Genomic DNA, 16,906 nt, shown 5'->3' with positions numbered 1-16,906 from the left:
GACAACACAACATAACACAAATGTACAACATATATCCAATCATTTCACATGACTCCAGCCTGTGTCATTCAATGCTCATAACTCCATAGAAAGTGAAACACTCCTTCTGTTGGTCCCTTTTCTGGTTAAAGCTGTCTCCATCTTATTCCATTAAGCCATCAGATGCCTCTGAACAGCTTAAATTTATCGTGGGTTTTGGATATCTGAAACAACCGTTATTATCTTCTTACGGATTTCCGTTTCTTTAATTTCAAATTTGAGATCTTTCTTGTGGTGCTCCTGCGTCTGAAAATCCAGATCAAATCTTTTGGGGATAACCTATTGATCAAATTTTACGGGACCACGGAAGTCCGTGGTCTAGGATAACTGGAACCCATGGTCTGACCCCACTTTTGCTACAGTTTTTGGCCTGAATCCGAACAGTTGTAGCATTTTGCATATAGTTTCTTTTGTATATTTATTATAACAAACCAGCACAATTGATACTAGCAACAAATACATAAAAAATAGTGCTTACATGATCAACACAGTAATGCATGCTTAATTGTAAGTATATATTTGTTAACAGTAACAGTAACTAGAAGATGCTTTTCTTCATCATTCTCCTCGGATATGGTTCGATTTAGACGAGCTCGTGCCGATTGATTTCCCCTGGTTAACTTGTTGCCGGTAGAACGCTGCCATGTTGTACATATCCAAGTTCATATGCTGCACCAAGAAAACAGGGGCCTAATGAGCTTCTTAATGTCTTAAACGAAACGAATCGGATAATTAAATAACAACTTTGACTATTAGAACTCAAATTTGACATACTTGTGCTAGAATTGTGCTGTGTGGATCGCTGAACGGAACTGTGGCGTTGGTGGACGGCCGAGTGGGGATTGTTTGTGACGTGGTGCCTACATGGGTGGGACTGATCATGGTTTGTGGGACCATGAATGGATGATGAGCTGGCGGAGGCATAACTCCGGGCATCCCCATTTGAAGGCCGAATCCCATTCCCATTCGAGTTAGCATAGACATTTGAAGCTGCTGTTGCTGCTGCTGTTGTTGTTGTTGCTGCAATTGTATCATCATTTGTGGTGGTGAAATTGGCATGTTCTTCATCAATTGCACTTGTGCTTGTAGCTTCTTTAAGTAATCGATCACTTCATCCAACATCGAAGCTTTATCCGTCTATGAACACAGTTTCCAGATTTAGAAATGTTTCCCACTCGAGTGATTCAAACAATGAGGTATAGTTTGACTTTTTAAGTCAAAATGAATCATTTATAATTTTAAAACTGATAAAAGGATCTTGTTAAAATTTTAGAAAATTCTAGTAACCCATTTGATATTGTGATGTCTTTTATAGATGGAAAGATTTTGGTGGTCAAGTTTTAACAAAAATGCATACTGATTTTCGATATGAATGTTGGTAGGATTGACTGAAATAGTCAAACTGCAAAACAGAACACAAATTCTGACCTTATTAGCATTAGGCACCAGCTTCTGCAGAGCTTTCATCTTCTGGTTGATCCTTTCTCGTCGTCGCTAAAACGATGATGGAAGATGTAAGATCACATTTTTCAATATAATTTCTTTAAATATTCTAGATTTTTTTAAAATGATGGATTTATAAGCAAATTACCCACCCGTTCGGTCTGGTTATGAATAGCAGCAGCTCTGCTTCGCCTACTTGATTGAGATCGAACTGTTTCACCCTCATTCCTGCATTCTTCTTCTTGATTTTCCTGTTTAAAATCAAGAAATGACAATTTAACCAACATGGTTCTTTAGAAAGTAGTAATTCTGATGCATTCTTTTCACTTTCTTGATGAATTCAAACAACTTTAAAGATCCAAATTTTCCAAAGGGATTTGAATTTTGTACCGATCCATATTGACAAGCAGAATCATCGTCTGTGTTTTTGCTCTTCAAGCTCTGATTCGGTGAGTCGAATGAAGGCCATGTCATCATTGTTGTGTCATTATGTTTCGAATTTATGGTAGCCCCATTGCTGATATTATCTTCTTGTAAAGTTGCAGTCCCCAAATTTCTTACACATTCATCATGGAAAATCGCAGATGATCGTGGCCGTTTCTTGAGGTAACTCTGGCCTGCACTATCGCCCCATTTCCCACTGGAAGATGCAACATTAGAGCTCAGATTACGCGATCTTGGCAAACTTTGACTTTGTTGTAGGTCAATTTCTTGATTTTGACTTTGGTTGTAACATGTTGTGGCTTGATGAACAATGGATTCTAGTGTTTCATTAGCCCTTCCAAGGCCATGCATGGCTGGCTGACCATTTTCCCATGTTATTTCTGCAACTCCGTAGTCACTAAGCCTGAAAATTCACACACATAGAGAGTGAGTAAATTACTTAAATACCCATTTCCAGAAATGAAGAAAAGATCATTTCTTGGGTGCTCTTTATATACTGCCAGCAACCTGGAAAACATCATATATGTCTGCAAACAGAAGGAGAAGCAAGAAAGGTATGTAGGCACAGAGTCAGAGCAAAACAGGTTCTTTATAGAATAGGTAGACCTTTTTCCAGAAAAGCAATGTACAACCTTCATTTGGCATGGTACAAGTCAGTGAAGCACATCTGAAAAAAGGTCTTACCCCCAAAAAGAGAAAGAAAAGTGATCATGTACATTGGGACAGAAGGAGGGGTATGCTGCTGCTGGCTATGCATGTGGGAGGATCTTTATCTTTCTCCTTCTTGTTCCTTGCTTTCTTTTGGGATTCCAAATTTGGTATTCCCCACTTAATTTGGGGTCATATATAATAATGCTTCCACCCTTGCCCTCTCAATGGTTGGGATTTAAGATGGGATTCTGTGCTTTCAATTTGGTGGGGTTTTGGAGAGTGGTGGATCCCATTTGGGATTTCCCATTTAGGGTTGTGATGGATAATGTGGTGAACTTAGTTGTCATCTAGGGAGAGAAGAGAAGTGGATATTTGTTTCTGTACATGTTTTCTTTCTTTTCTTTTCTTTTCTTTTCAATATATATATATATATATATATACTCATCTTCACCAAATAACACGTTTATTTTTTTTTTTTTTTTTTTTTTTTATATATATATATATATATATATATTCTATGTGCATGTTTCTTCATTTGTCCCTTTCCTTTTTTGTCAAGTTCTTGTCTTTCTTCATCACAAACTTCAGTCATCCTAATACCAGTTGATACGTTAATGTCGACACGATTGGATCAAGAGTCGTGTGGTCACAAGACCAACAAACAAACGAAAACCGGTGATTTTAATTTGGTCGAGTTGATGCTATGGTTTTGTTTCAGTCACTTATCACCTACATTAATGTTAGCTTTGGATTAATGGATAAAAGATTAGCTGTGTAATTTGACACTATGAAAGAAGGAAAAACATGCAATGATGCATAAAGGTACAAGTTTTCATGCATAAGGCACAAACATGTCAAAAAGCCAAAATAGATTAGAATTAGAAAGAGAGGTAATTGAGTTGGGTCATTGTCTGCCTCGACTTGATTAATGGGCCCATTCACACTGAAGCTTTAGCCCACGTCTTTAAGAACCTGGACTGGAACAGGTAACCTTGTATCCATGGCAAAATAGTGGTCTCTTTCCCTATGTTAATACACTAGTTTTCTCATAACAATTTCTAACACGATTGCTTAGGTTTCGTATGTACACACACATATAGACTTGGTATTTGGTCAGAAACTTACAAAATGGTGAAAATTCTCTTATTTTGTGAATATGTACTTTAATCGGTTTTTGTAAAAGCGGTCAATTTCACACGTTTTCACATAAAGGGAATCACATATACTATGTGAAGGTTACATGTCTCAAAATTCTCATAGAAAATGACATTTCTCATTAGAACTCAACCACATATATATATATATATATATATATATGTGTGTGTGTGTGTGTGTGTGGTTGAGTGTGTGTGTGTGTGTGTGAATTGGTTTTTGATAAGAATAGTAGTTATCGTGAGAAGGGTAAGAATGATCTCCACCCTTTGGTCAATCCTAATTGAGGATCGATTGTGAATACCCTTTTAAGTTAATTCATGGGTTATTTTGGGACTTAATCTAAGCAATTAGATCAAGACTAATTAAAAGTGATCAAAAATCCAAATCCCTTCTTACACTTCTCAATTTAACTTTTATTCTCATACGATCTTTCATCATATATATATATATATATATATATATATATATAGAGAGAGAGAGAGAGAGAGGAAGGATTATAAGAGAAATCAAACATTTTACTTAAGTTTCAATGTCATATGTAATTATACTCTTGGGTGTTTAAGTTTGTGTATCATGTGTATATAATATATGATATGGCAAAATGTTTACCTTCTCATTTGAACCCACCTATACATATATATACACACATACACGCAGATATGTTTTATATCGTATAGGAAATCAAATTTTCATGAAAAGCGTAAGAAACATTTCGTAAGGAGATATTCACACAAGTTAACATTCTAGCATATGTTAACCCGGAAATTAACGTATATGCTAATATGAAACTGCTAACATAACTCAAAATATATTTAACATACCACATAATAAGTTTGTTAACTTATGTGAACGTACATCCGCTAACAAAGTATTTCCTACGTTTCTCATAAAACTTTAAAGTTCTTATTAAAACTCAACCGTATATACACATATATTGATATACACTAAATGGGTGATGATAGATAATTTGGATACGATGGTCCAAAGCCACCCACCTTGTAGTCCCTTGAGGAAACAATAAATGGTCCAAATGTTGTATCATTTACGTAAGTTCCCAATTTTTCAATTAAGGCCTATCTTTTAAAGTCCGTTCAAATTCATATCGGATTTATTTATTGATATTAGTTATAAATAGACATTACCAACTCTTCCAGTAGACCAAATCAATAACCGTTTGTCTTAAATAAAACGACACATCTTAAAAAATACAGTATTCGACAAAACAAAAGTGAGGTAAACAGATGAAAATAAAGGTGAATATAGATGATGCGAGTTATAGAGTAGGTATTAAATTGTGATTATAAAAGGAAAGTGATGGAAGAGTGTCGGCAATTAAATAAAAGAAGGAATGAATGCAAAGGTCCAGGGTGACACCAAAGTCATGAACAAGGTTTGTAAATGTTGTTGATAAGCTCCAAGTGTCAAATGGACAAGATGTGACATCATTGGTTGGCACTGTTCCAAATTATCCCAATAAAATCCAGGCTTCAAGATAGGGATCAATGGACCTATTTTATTATATCTTTTTTTTTTCTTTTCTTCAACATCCATTTTTACACATAAATACCCACTGAAACACAATATACAAGTATTGTATATATGTTTTGAATTCTTTAAAAGTTTTTGACCCTTTTTGTAGAGACTAAATTTTCTGGTTGCTTTCACCTTTTTTGTTCAACTCTATCGATGCTCTACCCCAATACCATTTTACTTCCTCTTTTACTTTTTGTTTGAATTTTAAAATTCAAATGGAAAAACTAGCTTGTCATTATCTTATAGTCTACTGGTTTCAATTTTGCTTACTCGGTGCATTGCACAGGTAGACTGCTAGTATAATATATATATATATATATATATATATATATATATATATATATATATACTCATCTTCACCAAATAACAAGTTTACATTGATCGTTAGTATAAAATCATATGTGATTTGGTCGTTTTCATGGTATCTTATTTGATTATTGTTCTCGTTTGAACCTCACACATATTTATATCACATGTTACATTAATTTTCCATCCGTTTGGATACAAAAATAAAATAAAAATTGTATCAAATTTAGCGAGTCGGTTTTTTGGTTGTCGGTTTTTTGTTTACTATAATAGAATGATATTTATAGGACATCAAAATGTCTTAAAAGTCATCATAGTTTGTTTTATAAGACTGTGCTTTATAAGGTATCTTATAAAAACAAATGTCTTATTAGTTTTTTTATTATATTTTTAAAAATGAATTGTTTTATTGATTTTATATATCATGTTATTTGAAAAACAACATGTCTTATAAAAACATATATTTTTAAGACGCTTCTGAAAAGTGCATTGTAAAGAAACTAATACAACATTTTATTTTTAAAATGTTCTGAAAATTTTGTTAAGACGGCCTAAAACGTTCAATAAAGTTATCGTAACGCTTTCACGTAATTTACACAATTATTTGGATATACAAGCTTAGGGTATATTTCAAATGTAACCATGTCCATTTGTACAACCAATGCAACCCAATTAATTGAGATATTTATAGAAATGATGAGAGTTTATTTATTATGATTTGAATATTTATGGAAGATGAATATGGTTCATTAATTATGATTAATACTTTATATTAGGAAACTATCAAAACTTCTATGAAATTACATATTTATCAAATTAAATGGACGGTTGAGATTATGTTGTATTGGTTATACAAATATAAAAGGTTGTATAATAACTAACCTCTACAAGCTTATATCCTATAAAGAGTCTGTTATGGTGGACATTTTTATAACTATAAACCTGAGTCCGATTTTGTTGTAGTTGTTTGAATTAGATTGAACTTTACATTTTTAAATCAAGCCAAAATATATATTATATAATAGGGAATAGTTTTGAAAAACTCAATGAACTATCCTTATTTGAATGTTTAAGTCAATGAATTATTATTTTGAATGAAAAATCATTAAATTTTCTTATTTAAAATGATATAAGTCTCCGAAAAAAAATTGAATCAAAAAACCATTAAACTTTCTCATTTTAAATGATTAAGTCTCTAAACATTTCTTTCAATAAAATAAACCATCAAACTTTTAAAAATTGGTTAATTTTACATCATTTTTATAAATAAAAAAACTATCTTTAACCGATTAAAAATGTGTTAAAAGTAAAAAAGAAAACTTGAATCAGATTTATCATTCCTAAACCCTACGTCATTCAAACCTCACGCAAACAGCGGTATCACCCCCTCTTGCCACTCCTCGTCGCCACATCGATCTCCCTCTTTTTGATTTGTTTATCACGTAGTTGGCCTCTATCATCGATCTCCCTCTTTTTGATTTTGTTTTTTATCTTTTGATTCTTCCTCTTTTGATAAATCAAAAAGAGGAAGATCACTGTCAGGGGCCAATAGTGTGATAGGCGATATGAACAACGGACAAAAATGGGATGACAGGGAGTGGTAAGGGGGAGTGATACCAAAGTTTTTTAGAGATTCAAAGGGTATAGGGTTTCATAATGGTTACTGGTATTTTTTGCTAAACTGATGTAGATAACCAATTTTCTAAAAGTTCGATAGTTTATTTATTTTAAAATATGTTCAGATACTTAATCATTCAAAATAAGAAAGTTTGATAATAATAATAATACGTCTGCTTGATAGTTGATTAAATATCTTAATTGATGAACATGAACTTGGCCATTCTAACATCATTTCCAGAACTCTTGGAAACACAAACAAATCTTGAGACCATATGATCAGCAGAAAAAACAGTATTTTGGAGATGAAACTTCCAGCGATCTCATCTCCCTTGCTCTCTCTTTTACCTTCTTCTCGTCGTGCTTCTTTTTATCTTCGGTCTGCGATCGAGCTCCTCCAGCTACATGATCGATCCTCGCTAGCTTGTTTTGGTAATGCTGCCAGTTCATCGATCTTCTTTGATCCAGTTCTTTCTGTACATGTTTCAGATCATGAATTCATTCATTGGTTCGTTCGTCAAGATCGATCTTTTCATTCATATGTGAATAGAAAATCGTAATAGAGATTTAAACCTTTTTCTCTTCCACTCGACGTTTAGCTCTTGCTTTCTTCTCCTTCTCCCATTCAAGAATCGTTTGGTTGCTCTTCTCATATCTGGGAACAACGTTGATTATTCCAAGAGAATTAAGATTGAAGTAGAAATTGCTTAGAAAATGTAATGGATTTTGTACCGTTTTTCAATCTTTAGCAATTCGGCTTTCTCCCAAGCATCAACTTTGGTGTTTCCACCTCCATGGATGCTTAAACTTCGATTAGCAGATGCATCTCTAGGCCTACTTGCAGGTCTTCTAAACGATGGAGTTTTATCAGCCAGACTCATGATTCTTGTTCTCCTGGAATTAGCTTCACCTAATGAGACCAGTATTAAGAAGTTAGGAACCAATTGGAACCCATTTCGTTTTCTATTTTCAGTAATCTAATTTGGGTTTTGATTTCAGTTTTATGATTTCATGATTTCTATTTGTCTTCTTGCAAATTCATCGTCTTCTCGTTTGAACCTAAGAATTGATCGTCTTCTCGTTTGAACCTGACTATATACATATATATATATATATAGGAGCGATCAAATGAAAACCACCCTCATTTGTACAAATCGTACAAACCACCCTCATACGTCGATTTCATTGTTTAATCTTATGAAATTTTTTCATGAAATTGTTTAATCTTATGAAATTTTTTCATATAATACTTTTTTTGATGAATTTGTTTCATATAATATTTAATGGAATTTTAATGAAACTGTTTTATGTACTTCTCTAAAATTAAAATAATGAAGATGATAATATCCATGATTAACACCATCCACAATAAAAATGGTTAATCAACCTCTCATAATTACAAAAAATTAAACAAAATGAAAAATTATGATTGGTTGAATGAGGTTTTCGCGGTTTGTACAAATTGAGTGGTTTTTATTTGAACGTTCCTATATATATATATATATATATATATATATATACTAGAAGAGTACTCGCGCAATGCAGTGAGATACATCTCGATTTTAATGTTCTATTTTATTATTTGTCTCTGTCGATGTTAAAATACGATTTTATGTGTTTTTAAGAAAGCAATAATAATTTTATTTTTGAATAAAATATAAATTTGAAAAGTATCAATATTAATATCAAATCAACTATTTAAAAGTTCTCATTTTTTATGTAATTTCTTTAATTTATTTTTTTATTATAATTTAATTTAAGTTTAATAACAAAATAATTTATTTTTGGTTTAATAATATAACATTTTATAAAGATAATAATCAAGTATTCTGTTAGAACTCAATGATTATCCTAATTATATTTTAGATTTTTTATATTTAAAATGAGATGTTTATCCTATATTTGATTATGTTTATCTGCAATTAGCTACACAAATCCAGATATGGAGCGTTAATAAGTTGTACTTACGCACAATCTACTTGCAATCTTGAGTTTTAAGTAATATGCATTAATAAACAGTACTTTACACATAAAAAGTGGCTTTTAAGAATTGTTGTCAAATGCTTTATAATATAGTATAGATAAGATTTTTACAATACAAGCTTCTGGTGCATGAAAGTAACATGTTAAAACATATCAGAAGGTTATAAGTTTAAAAAAAAATTGTTAGAAGGTCATTAAAAAAGATGGCGGTGAATTACCTTCTTCTCTAGGTTTCTGTTTCTTCTGATGCTGAGAGCTCGTTTTCTCTTCGAATGAGTGTATAGCGAAGGAGGCTGCGGCGATCGCGGCTGCATATTCGCTGTTGAAGGACTCTTTGTTTTCGTGCTCCGAAAACGAAACCCTAAATGAAGAAAGAAACCATGGTTTTAATTTGAGAGTATTGTAACATTATATATATATATATAACTACCCAACCATGATCATATATATATATATATATAATTACCTTCTTTGTTTGACCATATTCTCCATTTTTGAATGATGATGATGAACTATGAAAAGAAAAGGGGAGGTGGGGTGGGGGGGTTTTGTATGAGGAAGAAACCCTAAGAAGGAAGTCACTGTAAGTGGTTATGATCAACAATGGAGGAATTGAAGGCAAGCAAAGTGTCACATGGTGGTTACCAAATTCAATTTTGTGTATGTAATTAGGATTCATATATATGGTGTGGCAAGCAAAGTATCTCACTTTTCAATGTCTAGATTACAAAGTCATCAATCTAACCCTTCTCACAAACTTTCTCTACCTTTTGCATAATGGAAAAAGGTTTTATATATATATATATATATATATATATATATATATATGTCGTTCTTCTTTCGTCTGTTTGGTTTATTTACAAGTTGTTCACAAAGAGTCTACGTCAATTTAATATTACGCTCAGTTTCCAAAACTGATCATGAATTTCAATAAATAAAACATTAAATTCTATAGTCGGTGATAAATCCATGTGACAAGGCCTCTTGTAAACGCCTTACCGTCATTCTTCATTTGCTCCATATCCATTCCCTCCTCGTTTATCTCATTTTATGTATGTTTGTTTCCATCAGATACATTTTCGCAAAACAAGAGAAAAAAAAATGGTATTGATGCATAAAATTTGTACATCATATCGCTACCTTTATCTTCAAAAATAGTACTCACTTGACTAGATTGGTTCAATTAGACCGGTTGATCCTTACCTGGTAATAAAAAACCAGTCCATATCAACTGTCAAATGTAATTTACATAATACGTTTAAAGTTAATAACTCAACTTTTAACTATTTAGCAAGTCCATGTTAAGAATGATTATAAGATTCACCTTTTAACCTTAAAATATAACTTCAAAATAACTGTACATGTTTTATGTGAAACAAGAAAAACACTGAAATTTAAGAACGATCTCGTACTTTCCTACAAAAATTATATACTTGATCTTATATAAAGCTTTTGTTATATATATGTACTTTATATGTAGGATTCAAGTTTTTTTTCCAGCATTACATATATCAAATCGGATTTGTCGAGGTTTAGGGGTTGTTTTCGTGAAAACTTCGGCTTTTTCGATACTAAATCAATAATAATATAATAATAATTTGATCAGATTTATTTGACTTTGAGATGAGGCAATAATTTCAATTGTTGAGTCAGGTTTTTGTCAGTTGGGCTGGAATTATTTCTTTCAAGCCTGTTATGGATCAAGAAAAGATGTGGGTTGAGCCCACATGTGCAAGGCCCAAGCCCAGCCTTATTATATAAGAGCATTGAGATTTGAGAGTTTGAGACTCGAGATAATCAAAATGGGCCCAGTAATACCCGGGATTGGCTTAAGACTGGGATTGGGATCGGGATCGATTGAGACCAGTAAGGATCGGTTACGTATTGAAGGTTTGAGATCGGTCATGCTTGAAAATTCAAAGCATGGCCCAGCCCAGTCTAGAGCTGTTACCGGACCGGTTATACAAAGGTCTGGTTTTTTTAAACTAAGTTTTGTAAATTATATATCAAGATTTCCAAGTTATTTTTAAGTTTTTTAAGTGTTCAAATACTAAATTTAAAAAACCGTAAATTATAGAAACATTTAGTCATTTAAAACACTTTTGTATGGGAAAAAAAAACAGTGTATTTAAATGACTCAATTAGAGATTTTAAAGTGTATTTCTATAAGATATTATACAAAGAAAATCCTGAAACAAAATTTATTTATGTTAAAATTTGATTTTTTGGGGGAAAAAAATTGTGACTGATTTGGGCCCGGCCCGATGGCGGACTAGCTCTAGGGACCAGGCTTTATACATGGATAACAGGTTAGGTGTTGTTGATCGGGATTGGGATTGATTTAGGCCCGGATCATCCTGGACCAATTTTTGGTCATCTCTAATTGTGATAGTAGAGGACTATAGAGGTGGCCAAGAACTAGGCTTTAGTGGGTCATTGTTTCGATTATAACCAAACCCGGTTAAATGAAAAAAAGAACTGATAACCAATCTTTCTAGTTTTGGTAATAACCAATATGTAATTGGTCTTTTCTAAAACCAGACCCTTCACCATCCCTTAACCGGCTTGTTTTTTAAAATTCAATCGTTGAATCTTTTTTCCATAACTTTTTTGACTAATTTATTCTTTTTTTTTCATCTGAGTCACTGAAATGGACTTCAAAATTCATTTTTTGTTAAATTTAATTTTAAATGTCATATTATTACAATTTTTTATAATTTTAGTAATCGATCCACTTGTAGTTGTTGGAATATGTCTAGTTATGTTGGTCTTCAATATTCAATCCTCATGTTTCTCATCTTCGTCTTCAATCTACACAGCGTTTTCTTCTAGTTTTCAATCCTCATCGTCAATTTCATCTTCAGAGTCTTCGAAGGTTGTCGATATTGGTTATTGGTGGTTCTATTAGGTTTTGGGCGATCTCAATTTGTTCGATGACCTCGTCCGCCTTGTCGTTCTCCAAATCAGGTGTTGTTTGGTGTTAAATTGTCTCAAAGCTATGTATCCAAGCAATTCTTCAAGCACACACACCATTTTATTGTCTTTAGGCTAAGTTTTATCCTTCGGAACAACAGAATACTATCACTAACAAAAAATGCAGACTATGAAGTTATCATATTAGCTTAGATCGTTAGTATATCATGTGCCTTTCACTTCCCACTTTGAAGAATAACCGAATTGAATCCATCCCAAACACCGGATTTTCGTTCATGCTCGACGAGGACTTGAACAATTAATGTGATCGGTGTGCGGATGAAGCAGTATTATAGGAGGATGCCATTTGTTGGAGCACAAATACAAGATTGATAGTGAATATTGAGAATCGAAACCAATACACGAGCCGAATTATAGCTAATATTGAAAGTGTTTTTTGCGCTTAGTAAATTTTCCAACATCACAAAAAACTTTTATATATATATATAAAGAGAGAGAGAGAGAAGGAGGAGGAGATTTACTCTGCAAACCACATTATTTGTACAAACCATACAAACTTTATTCAACCAATCATAATTTTTCATTTTGTTCATTTTTTTTTGTAATTATGAGATGTTGATTAATCATTTTTATTGTGGAGGGTGTTAATCATGGATATTATCATCTTCATTATTTTAATTTTAGAGAAATACATGAAACAGTTTCATTAAAATTTTATTAAGTATTATATGAAACAATTTCATAACCATATATGAAACAACTTCATTAACAAAAAAAAGTATTATATGAAACAATTTCATGAAAAAAATTCATAAGATTAAACAATGAAATTAATGGATGAAAGTGGTTTGCACGGTTTGTATAAATTGGGTGGTTTGCATTTGATCGCTCATTTCTCTCTCTCTCTATACATATATGTATATATAATTCAACGATCAAATAGACCAAAATGGGGCCAAAATTGCTTCGAATAGCTTCCTTTTTAAATCTCCAAAAGAAAAATTATTGATCCATCCGACATTCTTTAATTGAGTATAATGGACCAGTTGCTTAATCGATTTCCCTGAAAAACATATTTTGACTGATCGAACTTGGTCTGTCACAGTTCTCTTTGGTCCCTATTCCAGACTGTTTTGGTCCTAACTCAGGCATAGGCCCTATTTGACCATCTAAGAGGCAGCGAGAGAATTCGACTTTGTATTTATTCAATTTAATATATGTTTTTTCCTCTTAAATACATGTTATTTTTTTAAAAAAATTTATTAACTTGGATACCTAATTCGTTATGCGAGCCAATTAATTTAAGTACGACCACCTACTTTGCAGATAGCCCAGAGTCACCGCATTTAAACCTCCATGGTCATAAGGGGATTTTTATTCAGAATGTTTATGCAAGATGAAAAATAAACAATAATTATTCTTTTACTATTATTTCTTATATACATCTTTATTTAAATAATTGCATTTAATCATCAAATAAAACATTAAATATATAAGGGGAGGGGAGTCATAATCAGTAATGCACATGGGGGTTTCTATCATCTTTTAGATTGACGTTGTATGTCCACAATAAAATACATGCAAATGGATGTTATTTGAGTTTTTATATGATTAATTTAAAATAGTTATAATATAAATCAAAATTTTGATGTTGATACTTATTATATTAGAAAAATAAAATGAAGTTTAAATGTAATGAAGAGGAGATTCATTTTAAAACACCTTTATATAAAACCTTATTTTTAAGAAATTTTAGGGGCCGTTTACCTAAATGCTTACCCGATAAGTGCTTAATGTTAGGAGTCAATACCATGATTTATCTTATTGGGTAAGATTGTACTACATTAAAACGTATCATATACAACAATTTACCTGGTAAGCGCTTACCTGGGTAAGAGTCGTCATCCTCACTTACCGGGTAAGACTCTCCATCCTTATCATCGCTCTTACCGGGTAAGATTCTTGGCCCTTGTCATGTTCATCCGGTGAGAAAAATTACCCGGTAAGTACTTACCGGGTAAGCATTTAGTAAACGGCCCATAACTATTATTTGGATAATTGGATGTACAGTACTGTTAAATATAATAATAGCCACACACACACACACACACACACACACACATATATATATATATATATATATGGTTGGGTTCACGTGAGACCAAGAGTTTTTCGTGAGACCCGTAAGACCAATTTATATTCATTGATCAAATTTATAAACTAATGATCTAATGGTCTAAATTTGTAAGGTGGCAATTTTGTAATTATTGAGAAGTCTCATGGCGTTTATAAATGTTCAGATCTGACGATTGTAAATCTAATCCAAGGGTGAGAATTGGTCTTACGAGTCTCACGAAAAACCATTGGTCTCACATGATCCCAAGTCTATATATATATATATATATATATATATATATATATATATATATATATAACGTTATTAATCAAAAATACAATGAAAAAAAAAATAATTGTTATTGTAGGACAGTCACTAAACGGGAGAAACAAGAGGCTTTTTAATCATTTTGACATAAATATTGCAAATATATGTCGAAGATTAATGATAGTATAAGTATTTATAAAAGGCGGGATGGATATAATTTTTTTTAGTTTAAAAATAATTCTTATTGATAAATTTTATCCAATGAATCAGAGTCTCGTGTGTAATATAAACTATGAATCAACAAGTAATTAAGTCTAAATAAAACAACCCTCGTACAATGATAGATCATGAAACTCTCGAAGTTTCAGATGTTAATAAGCTTTTTAGGAAACAGAGGTATGGTTGTTTAAAAGCTTGATCTCTTGAAATGTTCGGACTTTTTTTCTTAGGACCTCTCACTGGTATTTATGCCTCTAAGTGAGAGATATGTTGTTTATGTAATACCTTGTCTACTGGAAAATATCAGTAAATCGCCCATAAAAAATTTATCTGCCATGTTTTTGGGCTTGTTAGCTTTATAGTTCTAAAAGTTGCTTTAGGATGCTCATGTTGTATTTAATGCAAATCATGTTGCATTTGATGTTGCTTTAAAGTCATGCATACTTTTTGGTACTGTGTATGCTTGTCCTTTTGTATTAAAGGCGAGTAAAATAGAATTTACCATATGTCATATGGACAACATACTCAGCTTAAGTTGATAACTATTAACTTCACACAATCATCGTCCATTATTGTTGGCAGTGTACTTCCTCGATATCAATTGCTCATAGTAGCTCTAATATCTTTTAATTGGTTTTGCACTTTAGTTGATCATCAGGTGTACGAACAGTGCTACAACTAACTTCTTCAGTTTTTACTTCAGGTAATTAGCCCATGTATCATATGGTTATTTTGGGTCACCGGTAATTTGTTGATGACTCTTTAATTAATATCTCCATTTTTAAGACTTGTACTTTGAACTATTTTAGATTCATCTTTCAGCTGGGAACAAATCGAAATAGTTTGCAACTCGAAGATAAGTCGATATCAGAGAAAGTGCATCAACAAATGCGGATCGAGATGCATCTTCCAAACCTACGCAGCAAGCTTTCTCTTGTTGATCAGTTGATAGTCATCCCGACTATCGACATGTCAACCTGAAGATACACCTGCAACAACATTTCTGACAAAATATCACCAACTTTGTCCTTGAAAAAGGAACATTCTCTGAAACACCTGAAGGGGATGTTTGTCATTATTTGAACTTGATGTGACATCTGAAGAAATGACAGAAAAGTATTCCAGAGACAAGTCATTTTCATGTGTACAATGTAAAAGACATCTCCAAAGGTTCCAATGACAACTCTGACATCTTATCCCAAGTGACAAGTGTTCTCATACATTTAATGCACATGGTAGTATATAAGGTAGAGTGATTGCTCCATGCAAGGTTATGCTTTCCAAAGACTCTATGGTGAACAAGAGAAATCGGCAGTCCTTCAAACAACATAGTTTTTCTCCGTATTTAAGTTGTGTTATTGTTCTCTAAGTGAAAGACTGTCAGAATAAATTTTTAATCTTTTCTTTTCCACAACAATCTTGTTTTCCACAACCCTCTTTCTACAACTACTTTTGTGTTTTACCAAAGGGTTTTTGGCCTAGCGGTATCGTAACCCTTGGCCTTCTAGGAGGTCAGGGGTTCAAACCTCACCATAGGTGAAGAGGATGTGTGAGTTTATTTGTTGCATTTGCCGTATATAATTCCATTTTGGGACTATCATGTTAGTCTTTGGACTCTTTCACCTATTTGGCTTTGTCTTCAAGTGATTGCCAATGTCTTCGCTTATATCCTCTAATCTTGATTTAGTTGGCAGTGGATTAGCGTAGACACATTAACAAATCCATAGATAATCTAACGTTGGTATTTTTCATTCATCAAATCTAACGTAAGGCCTAACACAAAAGCTATGTTTTGCAAACTAGTTGATAAGTTAACTGGTAGCTGATAAACAAATCATGTTTGACAAACAAGATAGTAAAATAAAAATAATACGATATGAATTAAAAGAATTTCAAATTAATTATTATATACTAGAAGGGTACTCGCACAATGCAGCGAGATACATCTTGATCTTAATATTTCATTTTATTTATTTATCTCAATCGATATTATAATATAGTCTTATGTGATTTTGAAAAAAACGATGATGTTTTTATTTTTGAATAAAATTTAAATTTGAAGATATCATAAAAATTTGACAAAATTATATCGATATTAGTATCAAATTAACTATTTAAAATTCATATTTTTTGTGTAATTTTTTAATTCAATTTTTTTTAATTATAATTTAATTTAAGTTCAATAACGAAGTAATTTAT

At 32.2% G+C, this 16,906-nt stretch overlaps 2 protein-coding genes across 2 annotated transcripts; both read right to left on the bottom strand.

Moving 5' to 3' along the window:
• Positions 1-456: 456 nt before the first annotated feature.
• Positions 457-2,447, bottom strand: LOC112509160 (transcription factor PIF7). The gene is made up of 6 exons (XM_025114018.1): positions 2,434-2,447; positions 1,873-2,329; positions 1,635-1,733; positions 1,468-1,533; positions 814-1,176; positions 457-708 (listed from the first exon to the last, which is right to left on the bottom strand). Exons 1-6 carry the CDS (start codon positions 2,445-2,447, stop codon positions 598-600), a joined length of 1,110 nt encoding a protein of 369 aa, XP_024969786.1. The 3' UTR covers positions 457-597.
• A 4,917-nt stretch (positions 2,448-7,364) lies between these two features.
• LOC112510396 (remorin) lies at positions 7,365-9,819 on the bottom strand. Its single transcript, XM_025115796.1, has 5 exons — positions 9,638-9,819; positions 9,390-9,532; positions 7,921-8,098; positions 7,762-7,843; positions 7,365-7,662 (listed from the first exon to the last, which is right to left on the bottom strand). The coding sequence occupies exons 1-5, from the start codon at positions 9,661-9,663 to the stop codon at positions 7,468-7,470; spliced, it is 624 nt and encodes a 207-aa protein (XP_024971564.1). The 5' UTR covers positions 9,664-9,819; the 3' UTR covers positions 7,365-7,467.
• Positions 9,820-16,906: the final 7,087 nt, after the last annotated feature.

This window comes from Cynara cardunculus (assembly GCF_001531365.2).
Source record: "Cynara cardunculus var. scolymus isolate 2C chromosome LG 3, CcrdV1, whole genome shotgun sequence".
In the NCBI taxonomy this organism is placed as follows: Eukaryota; Viridiplantae; Streptophyta; class Magnoliopsida; order Asterales; family Asteraceae; genus Cynara; species Cynara cardunculus.
Note: the sequence above shows the minus strand (reverse complement) of the source record. Positions and strands in the feature narration are given on the sequence as shown.

Coding starts and splice junctions, on each gene's coding strand:
- LOC112510396 (XM_025115796.1), bottom strand. CDS start 9,663: ATGGAGAATATGGTCAAACAAAGAAG. Junction 9,533..9,637: donor AATATGGTCAAACAAAGAAG/GTAATTATATAT, acceptor TTCTTCATTTAG/GGTTTCGTTTTCGGAGCACG. Junction 7,844..7,920: donor TTGCTAAAGATTGAAAAACG/GTACAAAATCCA, acceptor CGTTGTTCCCAG/ATATGAGAAGAGCAACCAAA.
- LOC112509160 (XM_025114018.1), bottom strand. Junction 1,734..1,872: donor CTGCTTGTCAATATGGATCG/GTACAAAATTCA, acceptor GATTTTAAACAG/GAAAATCAAGAAGAAGAATG. Junction 1,177..1,467: donor TGGTGCCTAATGCTAATAAG/GTCAGAATTTGT, acceptor CTGTGTTCATAG/ACGGATAAAGCTTCGATGTT.